Below are 16,023 nucleotides of genomic sequence, written 5' to 3'. Positions count from 1 at the left end.
CTCCCCCCTATGTTACCAGCAAGCTATACAATATTGACACGTGCTGTCAAAACTTACAGGCAAAGACAAAGAGAGATGAAGTGCTTTTAGAAAGTAAGTGACTGTCTATATATTTGGCAAACTTTGTCTACTGTTTGGCTTCCTTTGTGAAAGTGTTTCTCTTGCAAAAACATGGGGTTTTAATTGGGCTTCTTGACGCGTCCGAGCGAACGAAAATGTCCAGTGAGTTTGTTGAATGTATTCCCTGTGAAAGGTTTCCATTAATTTTAAGGAACCGTTTAGATAGGCTTCTAGGCAAGCGCTTGACTCGAACAAGCTGATCGACACTGTAGAAGGACGGCAATCTAAGGGCCTACGCCTACCCAAAGTTTCAGGTAATTCGTTTTTTTTAGTAATTCAGACACTTTACATGATCTTCGTATCAACTACGTGTGATACTGTAGCAACCTTAGGTACGCATTCTTTAGGTCATGGTTTTGACATGCGTTTTTTTTATGCCAAATGTATGGAATCACTGACTTTGGTGATTCTCCACAAAATCACCCGGACTCCACGAAGACTAGTGACATAGCAGTCACTAATGGAGATCTGTATAACCAAACCAAACCAAACCAAGGAAATGAATATAACCAACAAGGGGTTGGTTATATTCATTTCTAAACGTTATTCAAGGTAAAATAGATAGTACGCATTTAGGCGTCAAGCCCGATGAATCTATTTTTTCATTCTTTATGTCTTTCCGACAATACTATAGGTGTCACTGTTACATTTCTATTCTTTACACCTCTATATGCCAAATTCATTTGTACGTACTTTCTGAAGCCTAAAATGTTCTGCCCTTGTAAAATTAAGATACAGAGACCTTTGATGTTTTTATAGCTTCTCAGTAGAATCAGTATTGTTACGATTGACGTTCTTGCGTATGTGCCGATAGGTATGAAGTCGTTCATCCTAGCGGCCCTCTGCGCCGCCATGTTGAGCCCAGCTCCAGTCCAGGCAGCGTCTGAAGTGACGGCTCCTGCGGGAAGACTTGTCGGGCTGGAGCAGGACGTGCTCGGGACGACAGTTCACGCCTTCCTCGGGATCCCCTTCGCGCACCCTCCAGTCGGCAACCGGCGTTTTCGGCGAGCTGAACGCCTACCGTCGTGGGACGGGGTCTACAATGCCACATCGTAAGGTCCCTTCCCTCTTCACTTGACGTATCACCAGCAACATTGTGTGTTGTCAGTCAGCATTTTGACTGTGGGCTTCACACAACTTTTGAGTTACTTGCTTTGTTCCGGTGGTGTCTTTCCATACGATTACTTGAGAAGGCCTGGAGGAGAAATCAAAATGATTAGATGATGAATATTTACGTTTATCGATTACTTGTTTACTACATCTATAAACAATTTTGAATGTAGTAAAATCTTTTGTAAAGACGAACAAAATTTATGATCATCACAATTATTAATTGTGGCTTTTCCTGTTTGTACTTAATAGAGTACCATACCAGTTTGTAGATTTCTACATATTCTGTGCACATGTGAAACATACTTTATGGTCTTCCAGCGGATACATCAGTTTGAGTTACTGCTTTTGGGCGTACATTCAACGTTTTAATGTTCGTTTCCATCACCACCAGGTATCCAAACACGTGCATTCAGACATCAAACCTTATCCCGGTGGGAGGGGAGATCACCCCGCAGAGTGAGGACTGTCTGTACCTGAACGTGTGGCAGCCGAACCCTGTCCCTACTGGTGCCGCCGTCATGGTCTGGATTCACCCGGGGAGTTTCAGGATGTAAGTTGAGAAGACGATGCAACCGTCAATTAAGTTGGTATATCACTTCAGTTGCGTCAAGCTTGCGTAACTGCGGGGCTCTTTCACTGCGTCAAAGTTTTGTTATTTTTTCCGATTTTTAAAACAAAATTTAGATATTGCGTAATGCGTAAAAGTATGACGACAAAGTAAACAGAAAATAAGAAAATTCGATATCTCTGAAATTCGTTGTTTTGAACCCCGCAGTGACGCAAACGTGACGCAAGTAAAGTGAGATACCAACTTAGGATTTTTTTCACTTACCCTACGTTGTATATCCTTCGCAAGGCCCGACCTGGCTGTTTGCGGAAGCTTAAATTCAAGTTTATGCTTGTAAACATGCAAAAATCATGCTGGTAAATTATTTTATGTCCTTTTTGCGTTCTGATATCTTTAATATCGCGTAGTTTTCTTTCCCCCAAACTGCCCGGTGAGGACTCTTTGTGGAAAAATTACGTAAACCTAATTAGTGGGAATCTCTTCTAAGATATCTGTGAAGATCGAAAAAAATATAGATATGCTTATGGTCTTTTAAGTAATCAATGATCTGTAATATTCCCTAATGGTCTTTCTATGACCCGTCTATGAGATTTCAGTATCTTAATGACCAATGGTTTCCGGAATTCCTGTGAAAATCGGACCCGAAGGATGTTATCAGATATAAGTAGGGGGCTCGACACACACAGGAACAGAAAGACACAAACACACATGATACTTTTCAAAATATGGCATTCATTATAACACTAATAATTTGTCCACGCTTTCTTTATCATTCGACTTGAGTAAAACTTGGCTTTTTTAACAGTCCTTTTTTACAGATGATCTATTCTCAATTTATCAAAATTATTTACAAAATTATGAATATTTTTTTTCATAGTGGCTCTTCCTCACTGTTCAACGGGATGTACCTGACTGCGGCAGAAGGAGTGATCGTGGTAACCGTGAACTACCGACTTGGCCCGCTGGGATTCCTGTGCACAGGAACTGATGACGCGCCCGGAAACATGGGTCTGACGGACCAGTTACTGGCCCTCCAGTGGGTACAGGACAACATCCCATCTTTCGGGGGAGATTCCTCTAAGGTAACCCTTTTCGGTCAGAGTGCGGGTGCGAGAGGTGTAGGTTTCCATCTACTGTCACCGGAAAGTAGAAACGCCTTCAGTCGGGCTATTCTGGAGAGTGGAACCGCCTTGCTGCCGGCTACGATCGAAACCGTGTCAGAAGCTAACAACAGGGCCTTGACGTTTTCCGAAAGTCTCGGATGTCCTACTGATCAAGGTACGGACGCACTACTGACATGTCTACGGTCTCAAGATGCCCAACAGTTCGCAACGTTTACCAACTTCAACCCCGTGGCGGGTACCGGCTTTATCCCCGCAAACCCCGCACAGGCGGTCGAAGATGGCATGTTCAAAAGAGGTGACATTCTGATCGGAACAAACAGAAATGAATTTGTCATTTTCTTGAGTTACTTTGGCATTCCTGCCTTCAGTGCCGGTGGTGGCTCCGGGCCTCCCGTCGATAGGGAACAATTTTTACAGGCTATGAACGCAGGCTTGGAAGGGTCTCTCATTGAAGGACTCAATGATTTGGCATTGGAGGCAATCGAGTTCCAGTATACCGACTGGCTTCACCCTGACGCTGACACCAGGTACCGGGACATCCTGGATGCAGCAAGGGCAGATTATGGATACGTTTGCCCCGCTGTCGCCACGGCCCGAGCCCATGCCCAATTCGGCGCCAACGTGTACATGTACCGGTTTGCCCATCGCGCTACCACGTCCTACTGGCCTGACTGGGTTGTAGCAACCCACGGTGATGAACTCCAGTTCGTGTTCGGGCTGCCCACCATACCAGCTGTCGGCTACAGCACGGAAGATGCCGAAGTATCCAGTAGGATGATGCGGTACTGGGCGAACTTTGCCAAAACAGGGTAAATATCTCAAATGTTGAATACAAACTGCTTAATAACCCAGAACAGCTATAAAATATTTTTTCTTGAAGTAAAACAAGCATAATACGAAGGTCTTGTTGATAGCTCTAACAACGGTGTTTTTAGATGTTGCCATTGCTGTTGTGTGCTATTCAGGGAAACTTCTACGTGTCATGAAAAGCACATAGAAACAGATAGTTAGATTGTGTCTTCGTACTTGACCTGCAATTGAAAGCTTGGGATTCATTGCCCTTTCAGCAACCCAAACAACAACAACAACGATGACGACCCTGTGTGGGCGCCGTTCACCGAGACAGACAGACCCTACATGCTGCTGGAAGGGAGCGGGACGAGGATGATGACCGGGTTGAAGACCACTAAATGTGCCCTGTGGGATATCTACGTGCCATCTCTCATGAACAAAACAGGTCAGTAAATAGAAGATAGAAGAAAGAAAGTATTGATATTTCTTCTGGATGAATATACTTATGGATCTTATGGATTTTTTTCTTCGCAAACGAAAAATTGCTCACTTGAAATAGTGTAATGCGCTTTGAATGTTGCCGTACTTAACTTCTTGTCGTAAGCCAGGGCTATGAACTATAGTTCATATTAGAATAATCTTTAGAATTATATTGTTTCAAGTTTTACAACTGAATGTCGTGTCGTCGAATTGCCGAGTGTCGATCTAGGCTAGCGGACAAGAGATCAAAAGGCTATGTGTTTGATTCTCGGATTTACTGGCTAGTAGAAGTTTGGTCCAAGGAAACGTCCTTTTTCTATCCAGGTGTACGCAGACAACTTTAGTTTTAGTTTAAAAAAGGTGGTTAGAGCAGGATGGGCTCCGCCTTCCAATAGCTAGACACAATGATTTATAACAGCCCACAGCCGCTACAGCCGCTAAGCATTTACCTTCAGTTACCTGCCTTAATTTTTCGTGATGTCATTTTCAGATGCACAAGGCCCTATGTCGTCAGAGCCCGTCCAGTGCCAGACTACCACAGAAGTTGTCGCCCCGGCAGTTTGGGGACAGAGTCTGACACTGGCTCTTCTCTTCAACCTCATCAGGGACGTCATCAGCTTCGTCACGACCTTCTTCGTGCTGTGAGAGATGATGACGTCACCAGCTTCGTCATGACCATCTTCGTGCTGTGAGAGATGATGACGTCACCAGCTTCGTCACGACCATCTTCGTGCTGTGAGAGATGATGACGTCATCAGCTTCGTCACGACCATCTTCGTGCTGTGAGAGATGATGACGTCATCAGCTTCGTCACGACCATCTTCGTGCTGTGAGAGATGATGACTAAATCCGGAGAGAATGAAAGGCTTTGACCAGAGTCAATGTTTTGTAGGCTGAACAAATAGTCGAAATATACTACTAGTAATAATGATCTTGTGTGTTATGAAATAGCGTTTTGAATGATTCATAAAAAGGGACCCAAATAAAACTGTGCTTCTATCTTCAATAGGAAGGCTATGCACATTGGAGTAACTTCTCTCAATATCTCTTTATTTAGCATGTACTTTTACTATTAACTGCTAGTCGCTGTGATATGTTTCAATTTTAGCTTTGACGTGTTTGCTCGATGATCAATTAATTCAAACTTAACCTACCACTGCGTCTATCTGTTCTCAAGATAGTTGTAGATACGAGTACTGACTGTTGTAGATTTTTAATGCTTTGTAGCCCCTTGACAAATGTTTATGAACATGATAAGCTGTCAAAGTAAGGCCATGTTGATTTGATTATATGGATGACATCCGCGCTCGCACCAATTTTCGGCCGTTTCCAAAAAAAAAAGAAGTTTTCGACCACACAACAAATTGTGCAAAGCAGCTGTAAAACGAGCACAAATATTCCCTAGATTGAAAAAAAAGTATCAGAAAACAGATAACTAATCATAGTCTAATACCATGGAATGCCAAAATAAATCTACAGTCAAAGAATAAGATGTGAAAGGACAGAAAGAAAAAAAATCTACTGTTGGTAGGGGGAGGAACCAGTACAGAAAATTCAGGTCCCGTTCAGGTCCAGAGAATCATTTCAGGTCCGGATATGTCTGTGGAAACTTGAGAACTGGCAATACTCAAAACAATGGTAATTGGTCAGTTTTGCTACAAAGGAATCTGTTTGGTTGATTATTGGACTCCCACTGGCATTCAAAAATCCCATTTCCATATAATAAGGTAAAAACTTCGTACAATTGACTATAAACTCTACTTGACTTCCTCTTGTTGGCCCCTGGTAAGACCCCAAATGCCTGCCGACATAGTGTGTCCATTTTGTAATTGGCGAAACCTGTTCCTCTGATTTTTTTCCAGGTCTGTTTTTTTCGGATTGGTCCAAGAAGAAAAAAATGTCTTGCACCTGTATAATGTACTGGTCCCTACACCTAACTGTTGGTATACCATACTATGTGTGTTTAGTCCTATGTTCAACCTTCCTGGCCACTTTGATTTCATACTGGAGGCAACTTTTTTTTTTGCTAAACTCGCTCGCATCAGTTTTGGAGTTCCCAGAAGATGTCATCCATATAATCAAATCAACATGGCCTAATGTTATATAATAATTGATTGAATAAATTCATTCATCCATTTTTTTTCTGTTTAACCATTGCACCGGAAAACTGCCCATTTGAATTGACGTGTCTCCAATATAACCGTACCTTAAATTGTATACATATTGAGATATTAAGCTGCTGTGATTTTTTAAGCTTTAAAAATACAATTTTGTGGAACGAAATCACATGGTGCATACCTAGAGGATAACTAAGTAAAATGTGGAAATGCTCTACTAGCCTTGCATTCTTTATTACGTTGTTACATTGCATAGAAACGTTCCCGATAATCAGATGAATAGACTAAATACTGTTTTTGTATCTGTTTGCCGTGCTCTGTTTGTCTGTAACAGTTCGCGCGTATTTGCCGTGAAAGCAATATGTTAATCCTTAACTCTGCTGTGTACACATGTGTGCCTGACCTAGATATATCGAAGATGCTTTAAGCCCTAAGTTACTCTCCCCCTCCCCACAAACAAGTTTATTAGGTGTGTCCAGATGTCTTACCTAACACCCTAATGAACCAATAGAACTGCTTGAGAACATTTCACAGTATATTACTACTTTTATTGCCATTATTTCTATCTATACTACTATCACTGCGCATGCTACTACCACCACCACTACTACCACTACTACTACTACGAACAATCACCACCACTACTACTACTACCACTGCCACTGCTATTACAACGTCTATTTGTAACACTGCTACAGCTACAGCTACAAAAAAGCAACAAGTATAACTAAAAATTCTACTACTACTACTACTAGCATACCAGAGGAGCCCCTTGCTACTGTTGGCGATAACGCTTTAAGATAACATCTCCCACAATTCCTTATTGCGTGTACCGAGTTGTGAGTTAAGCAAGATGGCGGAGAAGACAGGAGAAGCTGTGGGTCTTGGCAGGCTTACCGGCAGGTTAGCTGTAGTTACAGGTGAGTCTCAGAGTTGATAAGTCTAAGACCTCGTTCACACTCAAAAAAATGAAGCGGCTTCAACGTCGAAGCCGCTTCAACGTGCAAGCCGCTTCAAAAAAATTACGTTCACACTCATTACAGACAATCCGATTAATCGCACACAATCCAAGCTGATTGTGATTCCGTACCTGGACTTCAGGTACTTTTTGTACAACATTGTTTGTAGGTTTTCTCAAACCCATTCTTAATAGTCTTATATCATGATCCAGAGAGAGATCTGTTCAAAGATATGCTTGTTTTTTGTGATTTTTTTAGCTTGCTGTGGTTCCTCTCTCTTCGTGTGATAAAAAAAAAGCTTTGTTTGCTTCCCATTCCACTTGCCTTGACCCTACAGCGTTTGTTTCTTTCTATCCAGACATTATCATTGGGCACAAAAATTAGTAATGTGAGCAAACCTGTCAATGTGGCGTGTGTTCCTGCTCCCGCCGATACATGGATATATAACCTCCAACAGGGGGCAAATCGGAAATTTACATAGAATCTAGCCACATTGCGTTCACACTCGCGATTTCAGCCAAGCGGCTTGTTCACAAGTGTCTCAAACTACCTCCCAGGGATGGATTGCAAACGAGCCGGATCGGTGAAAATCCAAGCCGCTTGGAGCGTTCACACTCAAGAAAACGATCCGGATCAAGCGGCTTCGACGTTGAAGCCGCTTCATTTTTTTTAGTGTGAACGGGGTCTATGAAAGTGGCTTCTTCAAATTCTGTCTCGGAATTACAGGCTTGAATTCCATAACGGAAATTTGTTGTTTGTAAAAAAAAACATGTCAATAACGATTGGTATCTAGAACTGAATGACTGTGCAACATGTTATTTTACTTACTGTGCAACATGTTATTTTACTCACTGTGCAACATGTTATTTTACTTACTGTGCAACATGTTATTTTACTTACCTTCGTTCTTGGAACCGTAAAAACACAGAGGAAATGCGGGTACTGTTTTTCTATCTGAAATATAATGATATGTTTATTGCAAGTTCTTGCCCGAGGGCTAATTGCAGGTACAAACAACATGTAAAATAAGGAAAATACAAAGGTGCTAGGAACTACATTCTATGACTATGTGCTATGCTAGTGTACATTATACTGGTTTTGTTGGGTCCTCCCTTTCCCACCGCAAAGCAAAGTTTGGAGAACGTTAGTGCAAAGAATGAAGAACTATAGGGAAAAGGTATTAAAGTTGCAACTGTATCAGAGTTCAAGTTCGAAACTCTGGAATTTGTAACCATGCAAAGGATTTTGCTTCTATGTTTTTCATAGGTGGCAGCGGTGGACTAGGAGGTGCAGTTTGTCAGCTATTCGCTAGGGAGGGCGCCTCGGTTGTCGCGGTAGACATCAACGAGGACAAAGGTCAAGAGATAGTGGCGGCTTTACCGAACATGGGATCACAACAACACCGCTTCTACAGAACTGACGTGTCGTCCTCCACATCTGTCAATCAAATGGTAATCGTTACATATTATGTATATTTGAGAAGATAAATGCTACGGCCTTACGGAATAATGATATTTATACTTCCAAAAATACTTTTATTAGGTTGGTAGAATACAGGATATAGGATAATTCTTTTTGAACAACCACAGGGTACTTACATTGCTTATGTTTACGTTTCGATGTCTCTGATACACCTTCGTCAGAGCTTCTTACTGGTGTTCTGCTTCTCAAATACTTTCTTCCCTTCAAAAATTAAAGAGAAAAAGCTCTTTCTCTAAGACTTAACATGCAAAGAATTTCCTTGAATTTTCTTTACCTCAGGAAATCTTTCTCTTCATATGAAAAGAAGGAAATAGAAAAAGCATTTTTGGAAGTATAATAGCCAGCCGAGTCAGTATGGTAGCGACTATCACATTGCAATGGAATTCATCAACAGTATTCTTCGTTAACACTTTGCATTACTAGTGCCTTATAACTGCACTCACACTGCACTTGCGTCAAGATTGCGTCACTACGGGGTTCGTTCACTGCGTCACTGTTTTGTTATTTTAGATATTGCGTAATACGTACTAGACTAGTATGACCTAGAAGACGACAAAATACCCAAAAAGTAACAAAATTTATCTCTGAATTTCTCTGAATATCTTTCGAACCCCGCAGTGACGCAAGCGTGCAAGTGCAGTAAGAGGCCATTATCCACGAAAGCTCCGTATTATCCCCTCTAGGTCGCTTCTTTGCGTGCAGACTACCAGAGTGCTCCGTCCGTGGTTGTGACATGTGCAGGAGTGGCCATACCGTCCTACTTTCTGGACATGGACGAGGCAACTTACGACAAGGTGACTAACATCAACCAAAAGGTAAGGAACACTGTGTTTTGTATGCGTTTTTTTTTCAAAAGCCACTGCGTCATGACTATTCGTTATGAGCATAAGTCAGTATATAATATAATAATCTTTATTGCATGTCCATGCCCGTAGGCTAGATGCACAAATGACCACAAGTGGGCTAATGTTCTTTGGTTTCAGCTAGACTAATGAAATATGATCTAAAGTATCATGTGTCTCCATAGGACAGATCACAATACTATCGCTAGTAATTAATGAAGTAACTAAAGCCGACAAGACACAAACCTCTGTGAACGAATTATGATGTTAACGTTGTAGGCTATTTTAAAGTGTTTGATATCCTTTTTGACTACTGACCTGCCGAATTTTATAAAATCCATCTAAAGAATCACGACTTATTGCAGCGAATACACATGTCAAACTACATACTAATAATGTAGCAGAGAGATGGTGAGTAATAGATACGAACGTACGGACATAACCAACCACAATACCCCTTCAGGAGGTGAATCTCCATTCCCGAAGCATTAAAGGAAGAAATAATAAGAGTTTTAACATTACTAACATTATTCAACTCGTTTAATTATAATATCCATCACAAAAATTGGACTCACCAAAATTTTTGACTGGACGGCACCAGTCTTTGTCAAGGAATGAAAAATCCACTGCTGTCGTGACGTCACGTTATGCATATAGAACACGTACGTGGCTCAGTAAGCAGCGGATCATAGGTTGCAGGAAATCTATGGCACCAACCATGAAAGACAAAGACTGGTGCTGTTCAGTCGAAAATTTGGGTGAGTCCAAGTTTTGTATTGGACTAAGTTAAACTAAAACTAATCACTAAGATTGACTGTACCTTTGTTGTAGCTCTGAAATGGTTTTACATTTACAGGGGACGTTCCTTGTAGTACAGGCCATGACGAGGCTGATGGTAGAAGACAAGGTGAAGAACGGTTCTATTGTCACCATGGGGAGCATCTGTGGAAGGGTAGGCATTTAATGTGTCTAATTGCGTACTATATTGTTTTCTTTCTTTTCTCTTCTATTTCTTTACTTTTCTTTGTTTTGCATTATTTCTGTAGGCATCAACATTTAAACATTTGCCAAATGCGTTAGATACCGTAGGATTTCGTACGGAAGCGGTACTTACCACTTAAGGATCCAAAATAAAATTGCCCAGATTTTTGCACGTAGACAGCACGCAGTTGCACGTACGGAGGGTTGTGCCCATAGCTTTATCAAAGCCATGTGGTGAATATAAGCAACGAAGTGTGTCGTTTCTACAGGTGGGCCAACATGAGTTTACACACTATTCTGGCACGAAAGGAGCCGTGGTCTCCATGACTAAAGGCATAGCCAAGGAACTTGCCCAGTAGGTTTCTATTTTGTCATTTTCTTTAAATCTACAAAATTAAAAGAAACATGCTAGTACATGTATTAGAAATACCATAATTGCCACACTGTATGAAGTGTGCGAAACATGATATGCAAGATAAATGCCAAATATGTGATGCAAAATAAATATCCCAAGCATCGTATTAGGTTCTTTATATATTCCGAATGTTTCTGTCATCATTTTCTGTAGTTGTATCAACTATCGATGAAAATGCAAATGGACTGACAAAAGCTTTGTACTTCTGCTGCATCAGTGGCATTTAATTAACGTACGGTCATATTACACATATTGATAGAAAAGACTAACCAAATTCAATTTTCACAGGTAGTTTATCAATGTGTAAAAATAATCATTGTTTTTACAAAATGTTGAGCATTTTTTATGTGACATTCCATTTTTTATGTGACTAAATACGTGGTGATAAGAATAAATTTGCTTAGCTTTTATGGAAGCCAGTCTATATCTAGGCATTAAAACATACTGAAATACAATCCTGAATTTTTCCTTCATTTAATATGTCCCCTTAAGCCATATATGTATTAAACACAGGTATGGCATCCGTTGCAATGTGGTGGTTCCTACAATCATTGATACCAACATCGTGGATAAGTCGTACGATCAGGAAAGGCTTGAGTATGTGAGTAAAAAAATGTCAAAATAAGTACATTAATCTAGTGAAATTCAAGTGGTTAATAACAAGTAAGAATAGACTTATGTTCAATGAATCTCTAGCACAAGTATCTATCCATCTATTTGGTTTCATTTTATAACGTACCTACGTGACATTTGTGCTTTTGTTCAACTTTTTACGAGGAGTTCACAGTATGGAAAGGCATAGACACCGTTACTCTATTAGTAGCAACGGTAACGTCCTAACCTATTGGCTGAAGTAACAAGGGATTTTACTTGGTAACATTTTACTTTGGGTAATTGACATCGTTTCGTATTCGATGTGCAAATTCGTATTTGTTGCACTGAATATTGTCCGCGTTTTCATGACTGTCTCGTTTCTGTATATACTACCTGGGACTTCTTGAAAAATAAATTTTGATCAGTTATGAAGAAGCTACTAAGTCGTCTTGAACTAACTAAATAAATAAATAATTTGAAATTCATGAGTATATGACAGACACGTTTTCACAACAACCCCTAATGTCTAACAAGACTAGTTTGCCTAGTTTGAATTGACTAGTGTGTAGAGCTCTGATTTTAGACACAAATGAATGAGAAAAGTAATGAGTTATGAAGAGTTAGAAACACAATCATGTGATTATGTTTTGTATTTGACATTTTGTATATGATAATGTGCAAGAATAATTCCTTATTCAATTTCCTTCAGGTTCAGGAGAAGACCTTCTTGAAACGGGCTGGTAAACCGTCTGGTGAGTGATGAAGTTTTGCTATAATTCATATGATAATATTACCATTTGCTATACTAATATGTTGATGTGAATAGAGATCAATGCAACGGCTGGTGAACATACAAAGTTGAAAAATAGTGTGAAATACATCTACATACCTTTTCTTAAATGAATGAATGAATTTATTGCTCAACAATCGTACAGGGTACAATGTATGGTAACCAATAACAACTAATAGCTATACAGACAATAGTACTAAGAGTACAATAATACATACAAAACAACAACAAAACATTATCGACAACAGTGCAGTTATATGATTATGCATAAATAAGTATGTTTAGATCACAAAACTCCTAAATAGGATAATGTGTGCAGAACACTAACACTTATTGGTTATAGGAGTTTTGCTTTCCGTATTAAAAAAGTATATACTTAATTGAATATTTTTTCTGTTTCATATTTCAGAAGTGGCCAACCTGTGTCTGTTCCTAGCAACGGAAGAAAGCAGCTACATGACCGGGCAGGTCGTGGAAATTACAGGTAAGTACTAGTCCAGGGTCTGGTAAATAGGGCAGATAATTAACTATTGTAAAGCCATTTCTTGTGTTTGAATAGAATTTTGCTATAATATATTCTTGTTATTTTACCTTGATTCAAATAAAAATAGTGTTGATGTTTTTTTTACTAAATCGTGATATAACAAACCTTTACCGACTTATACGTTATAAATCCTATAAAACATGATTTTGTATCAATAAAAGTCCTAGATCGTGTGATAAATAAAATGACATCATTTTGAAAACATGAGATGTTATATCAGGGTACTGGCGCACTGCTATTATCAATCACCTTTTGTTAACACGATTTCCTTATCCACAAAATTATTATAACATTATGTTATAATATTATATTCTGGATAACGGAACTGATATTAAGTAACTCGGGGATAAGCGACACGTAACCATGGCGCATGCCTACAATGTAAATTGTCATGGTTATCATTTGGTTTACTTACTAATAGCTGCATTAACCAGAATTCTCAATTTTCTCAGCATACCAAAGGATCTGTAATATACGAAGTAATTTTCATTCTTATTTTCTTTAATCAGGTGGACAGTAGGATCCCAGTGGAACGAAGATGGCCCATTCTTCCTGCGAATCGAACGTCACGTGCCGACACGATGATTTTATTACAAACAATAAAGACTACATTGGTGTCACACAAAAGGGGATAACTGTACTCATATTTTACTGCAACTAGGTAAAAAGACGCTTGCATAAACGAGAGTAAGTTTAAATTACGATAAAAAATGTTAATATGATGTACTATATATGATAAATGAAGGAAACGTATACACATATTTCTTCCACAAAACCGAGACATCTTATTATTCCCAATAGATATAACCCAGATGATGACTTTTTTCCTTTGCACTTTTTTCTTTTTCATTTGTATGGTAGATTGTCTGTATAGTAGACTTACGTAAAGTCAGAATAAATAATGTAAAAGATTTCGAGAACCGCGACGACATACGCTAGTTCGTGATAATTATTTTTTTTTTCATTTTATTTCAATAATCACTAATCTGTCTCTGATAATAGGACGTCCCACGTGTAGCAACACTTATTACTCAATCCGACTGGACACAAATCAACAAATAACTTACATATAACATATAACATATGATTTACATCTAAACCTACTTTTACGGTTTCACACTGTGCACAATGCGATGTGTTTAAGCTACGATATCAATACGAAAACCTGTAAGAGCACGTTTTTACTTTGCAAATATACATATGATTAATTTGCTGATTTGCAGGCACTTTTCATATCCAATGCATTTATTTATATTCTTTACATAACGCGTACGTCATACAAGGATTCGTCTCGACGTATGCATACGCTTGAGCTACTTACGTCGTTATAGCTCACATGTTGATGTCTAGAACAGCAGACTGTATGGTATGTTAGGATGGTAAAACATAGAAATCTTAAACATGTAACACGTAGTGTTTTGTCCTTTCTGGCTGAGCTGTAATTAGTCGTTTTGCCTCAAATAGAAGTAGAAAAACAAGGATAACATCAAATGTATTTCGGACAAAGGTTTTACGGTAGTCAGCGGGCACAATGTCTGAAGTAGAGTCAACAGGGGATGGAGACTCTCTAAACGATAGTGATGGAGATGGTACGGACAGTCCCGAGGGCTCCACACATGTAGATGAACATGGTGAACACTTAAACGAGTCAGATCCAATTGCTGATCACCTGGAGGAAGAGGATCCACAAGACATTACTTCAACTCTACCCGTGTCAGAATGTCATGATGCTCCGTTAAAGCGAGGTGAGTCTTACAATGTGAACTTTAAAATCAAAAGATGGAATTGACATAACATATTTTTTAGAGCTACCTCCTGTCTAGACCTTTAGTGTGTCCTTCTTAATGGCATGTCTGAGGATCGAACCCAACACCTCTTGATTCTGGAGCAAACGTGAATATATCCATTTCCACTATGACGGTGCTCTCTCTGCGAATTAGAAGTTGACAGATCGCTCACCGAATTGTATAAGAAACGAATCTTTTTACACTTTGTGTTTTTTGTTGGTTTCTCAGTCTACACTTCTATATACATGTTGTATGATATACCCAGTGTGAAAGCAAAGGTTACACATCTTATTTAGGTCGCAGTGACAGCGTAGCGCGATCGCCGTCTAGTGGAAAGGGGTCCTTATGCCATACGATATCAGGATAGAAAGTTGTGAATGATAATCATGTTGTCTATTTTAGAAGAGGGGACTGACGACGACTACATTGAACCCTACCTTACTGCTTATCACTTCGTCGTCACTAGCCATGACTCACAAGAACAAGATCAAGCATCGGTTGATGGCGACAAGACTACAAATCAGAACAACAACTCGTTGTCCCAGCCTACCCCGAAATGTCAAGATGTCCCCTCGACTGTTAGTGAGTGCTAGAATTTGTATTGATTAGTAATGTAAGAGGACTTCATTGTAACCCAAAGATATACCAATATGTCCCTGGTAAAATGTCATACAGGTTAATATGTAGTTGCTAGAAACGTATTTAGAATTGTAGTGTTTGGTTATGGCTAATTGAAAGCGATTTAGCCGCATATCATTCTATGCTAACTCACATTAAGTTTTGTTAAGTTTATATTGAATTTACATCTAGCGTCCGTCATTCCGTTCTTGAGTGGATTTTTTTCCAATTACGGATTGAAATAACAACGATTTCGTTGCTTTCATAGACAAAGTTTGTTATGTAAACAAAATGTTCCAAAATCATGTCAATCGCACTTTTACCTCTTTACGGAAAGAAATCTATGCCTGAGCTACACTTATTACAAGTCGTCATTCAAATCATATCAAGTTTCAACAGCCGAACAGAACAGTTCGTGGCCTGTTGTAGTAAAACTTGCCCTATTCCATCCAGATGCACCACCAAAGACGACGAGCATAAACTGGCACAACAACGAAAATCCACATGACGAAGAGGCACATGAAGTCAGGCAAGATGTTGGTGATTCTCAAGTCCCAACAAATCACGAGTATACGTGTATCCCAGATACGCATACAGAAGATCACGAGTATACATATATCCCAGATACGTATACAGAAGATCATCAGTATACATATATCCCAGATACGTATACAGAAGATCATCAGTATACGTATAT

The 16,023-nt window shown here is 39.5% G+C and overlaps 2 protein-coding genes across 2 annotated transcripts; both read left to right on the top strand.

Annotated features, from left to right (window-relative positions):
- The first annotated feature begins 215 nt into the window (after positions 1 to 215).
- LOC118429404 (cholinesterase 1-like) lies at positions 216 to 5,347 on the top strand. The gene is made up of 6 exons (XM_035839886.1): positions 216 to 222; positions 935 to 1,172; positions 1,625 to 1,783; positions 2,679 to 3,734; positions 3,993 to 4,162; positions 4,688 to 5,347. The coding sequence occupies exons 1-6, from the start codon at positions 216 to 218 to the stop codon at positions 4,840 to 4,842; spliced, it is 1,785 nt and encodes a 594-aa protein (XP_035695779.1). The 3' UTR covers positions 4,843 to 5,347.
- Positions 5,348 to 7,144: 1,797 nt separating this feature from the next.
- LOC118428697 (estradiol 17-beta-dehydrogenase 8-like) lies at positions 7,145 to 14,596 on the top strand. Its single transcript, XM_035838835.1, has 9 exons — positions 7,145 to 7,234; positions 8,540 to 8,724; positions 9,439 to 9,570; positions 10,454 to 10,549; positions 10,848 to 10,933; positions 11,507 to 11,594; positions 12,297 to 12,339; positions 12,787 to 12,861; positions 13,431 to 14,596. Exons 1-9 carry the CDS (start codon positions 7,168 to 7,170, stop codon positions 13,439 to 13,441), a joined length of 783 nt encoding a protein of 260 aa, XP_035694728.1. The 5' UTR covers positions 7,145 to 7,167; the 3' UTR covers positions 13,442 to 14,596.
- Positions 14,597 to 16,023: the final 1,427 nt, after the last annotated feature.

The sequence above is a fragment of the Branchiostoma floridae genome, chromosome 13, assembly GCF_000003815.2.
Source record: "Branchiostoma floridae strain S238N-H82 chromosome 13, Bfl_VNyyK, whole genome shotgun sequence".
Taxonomy (NCBI): Eukaryota; Metazoa; Chordata; class Leptocardii; order Amphioxiformes; family Branchiostomatidae; genus Branchiostoma; species Branchiostoma floridae.
Note: the sequence above shows the minus strand (reverse complement) of the source record. Positions and strands in the feature narration are given on the sequence as shown.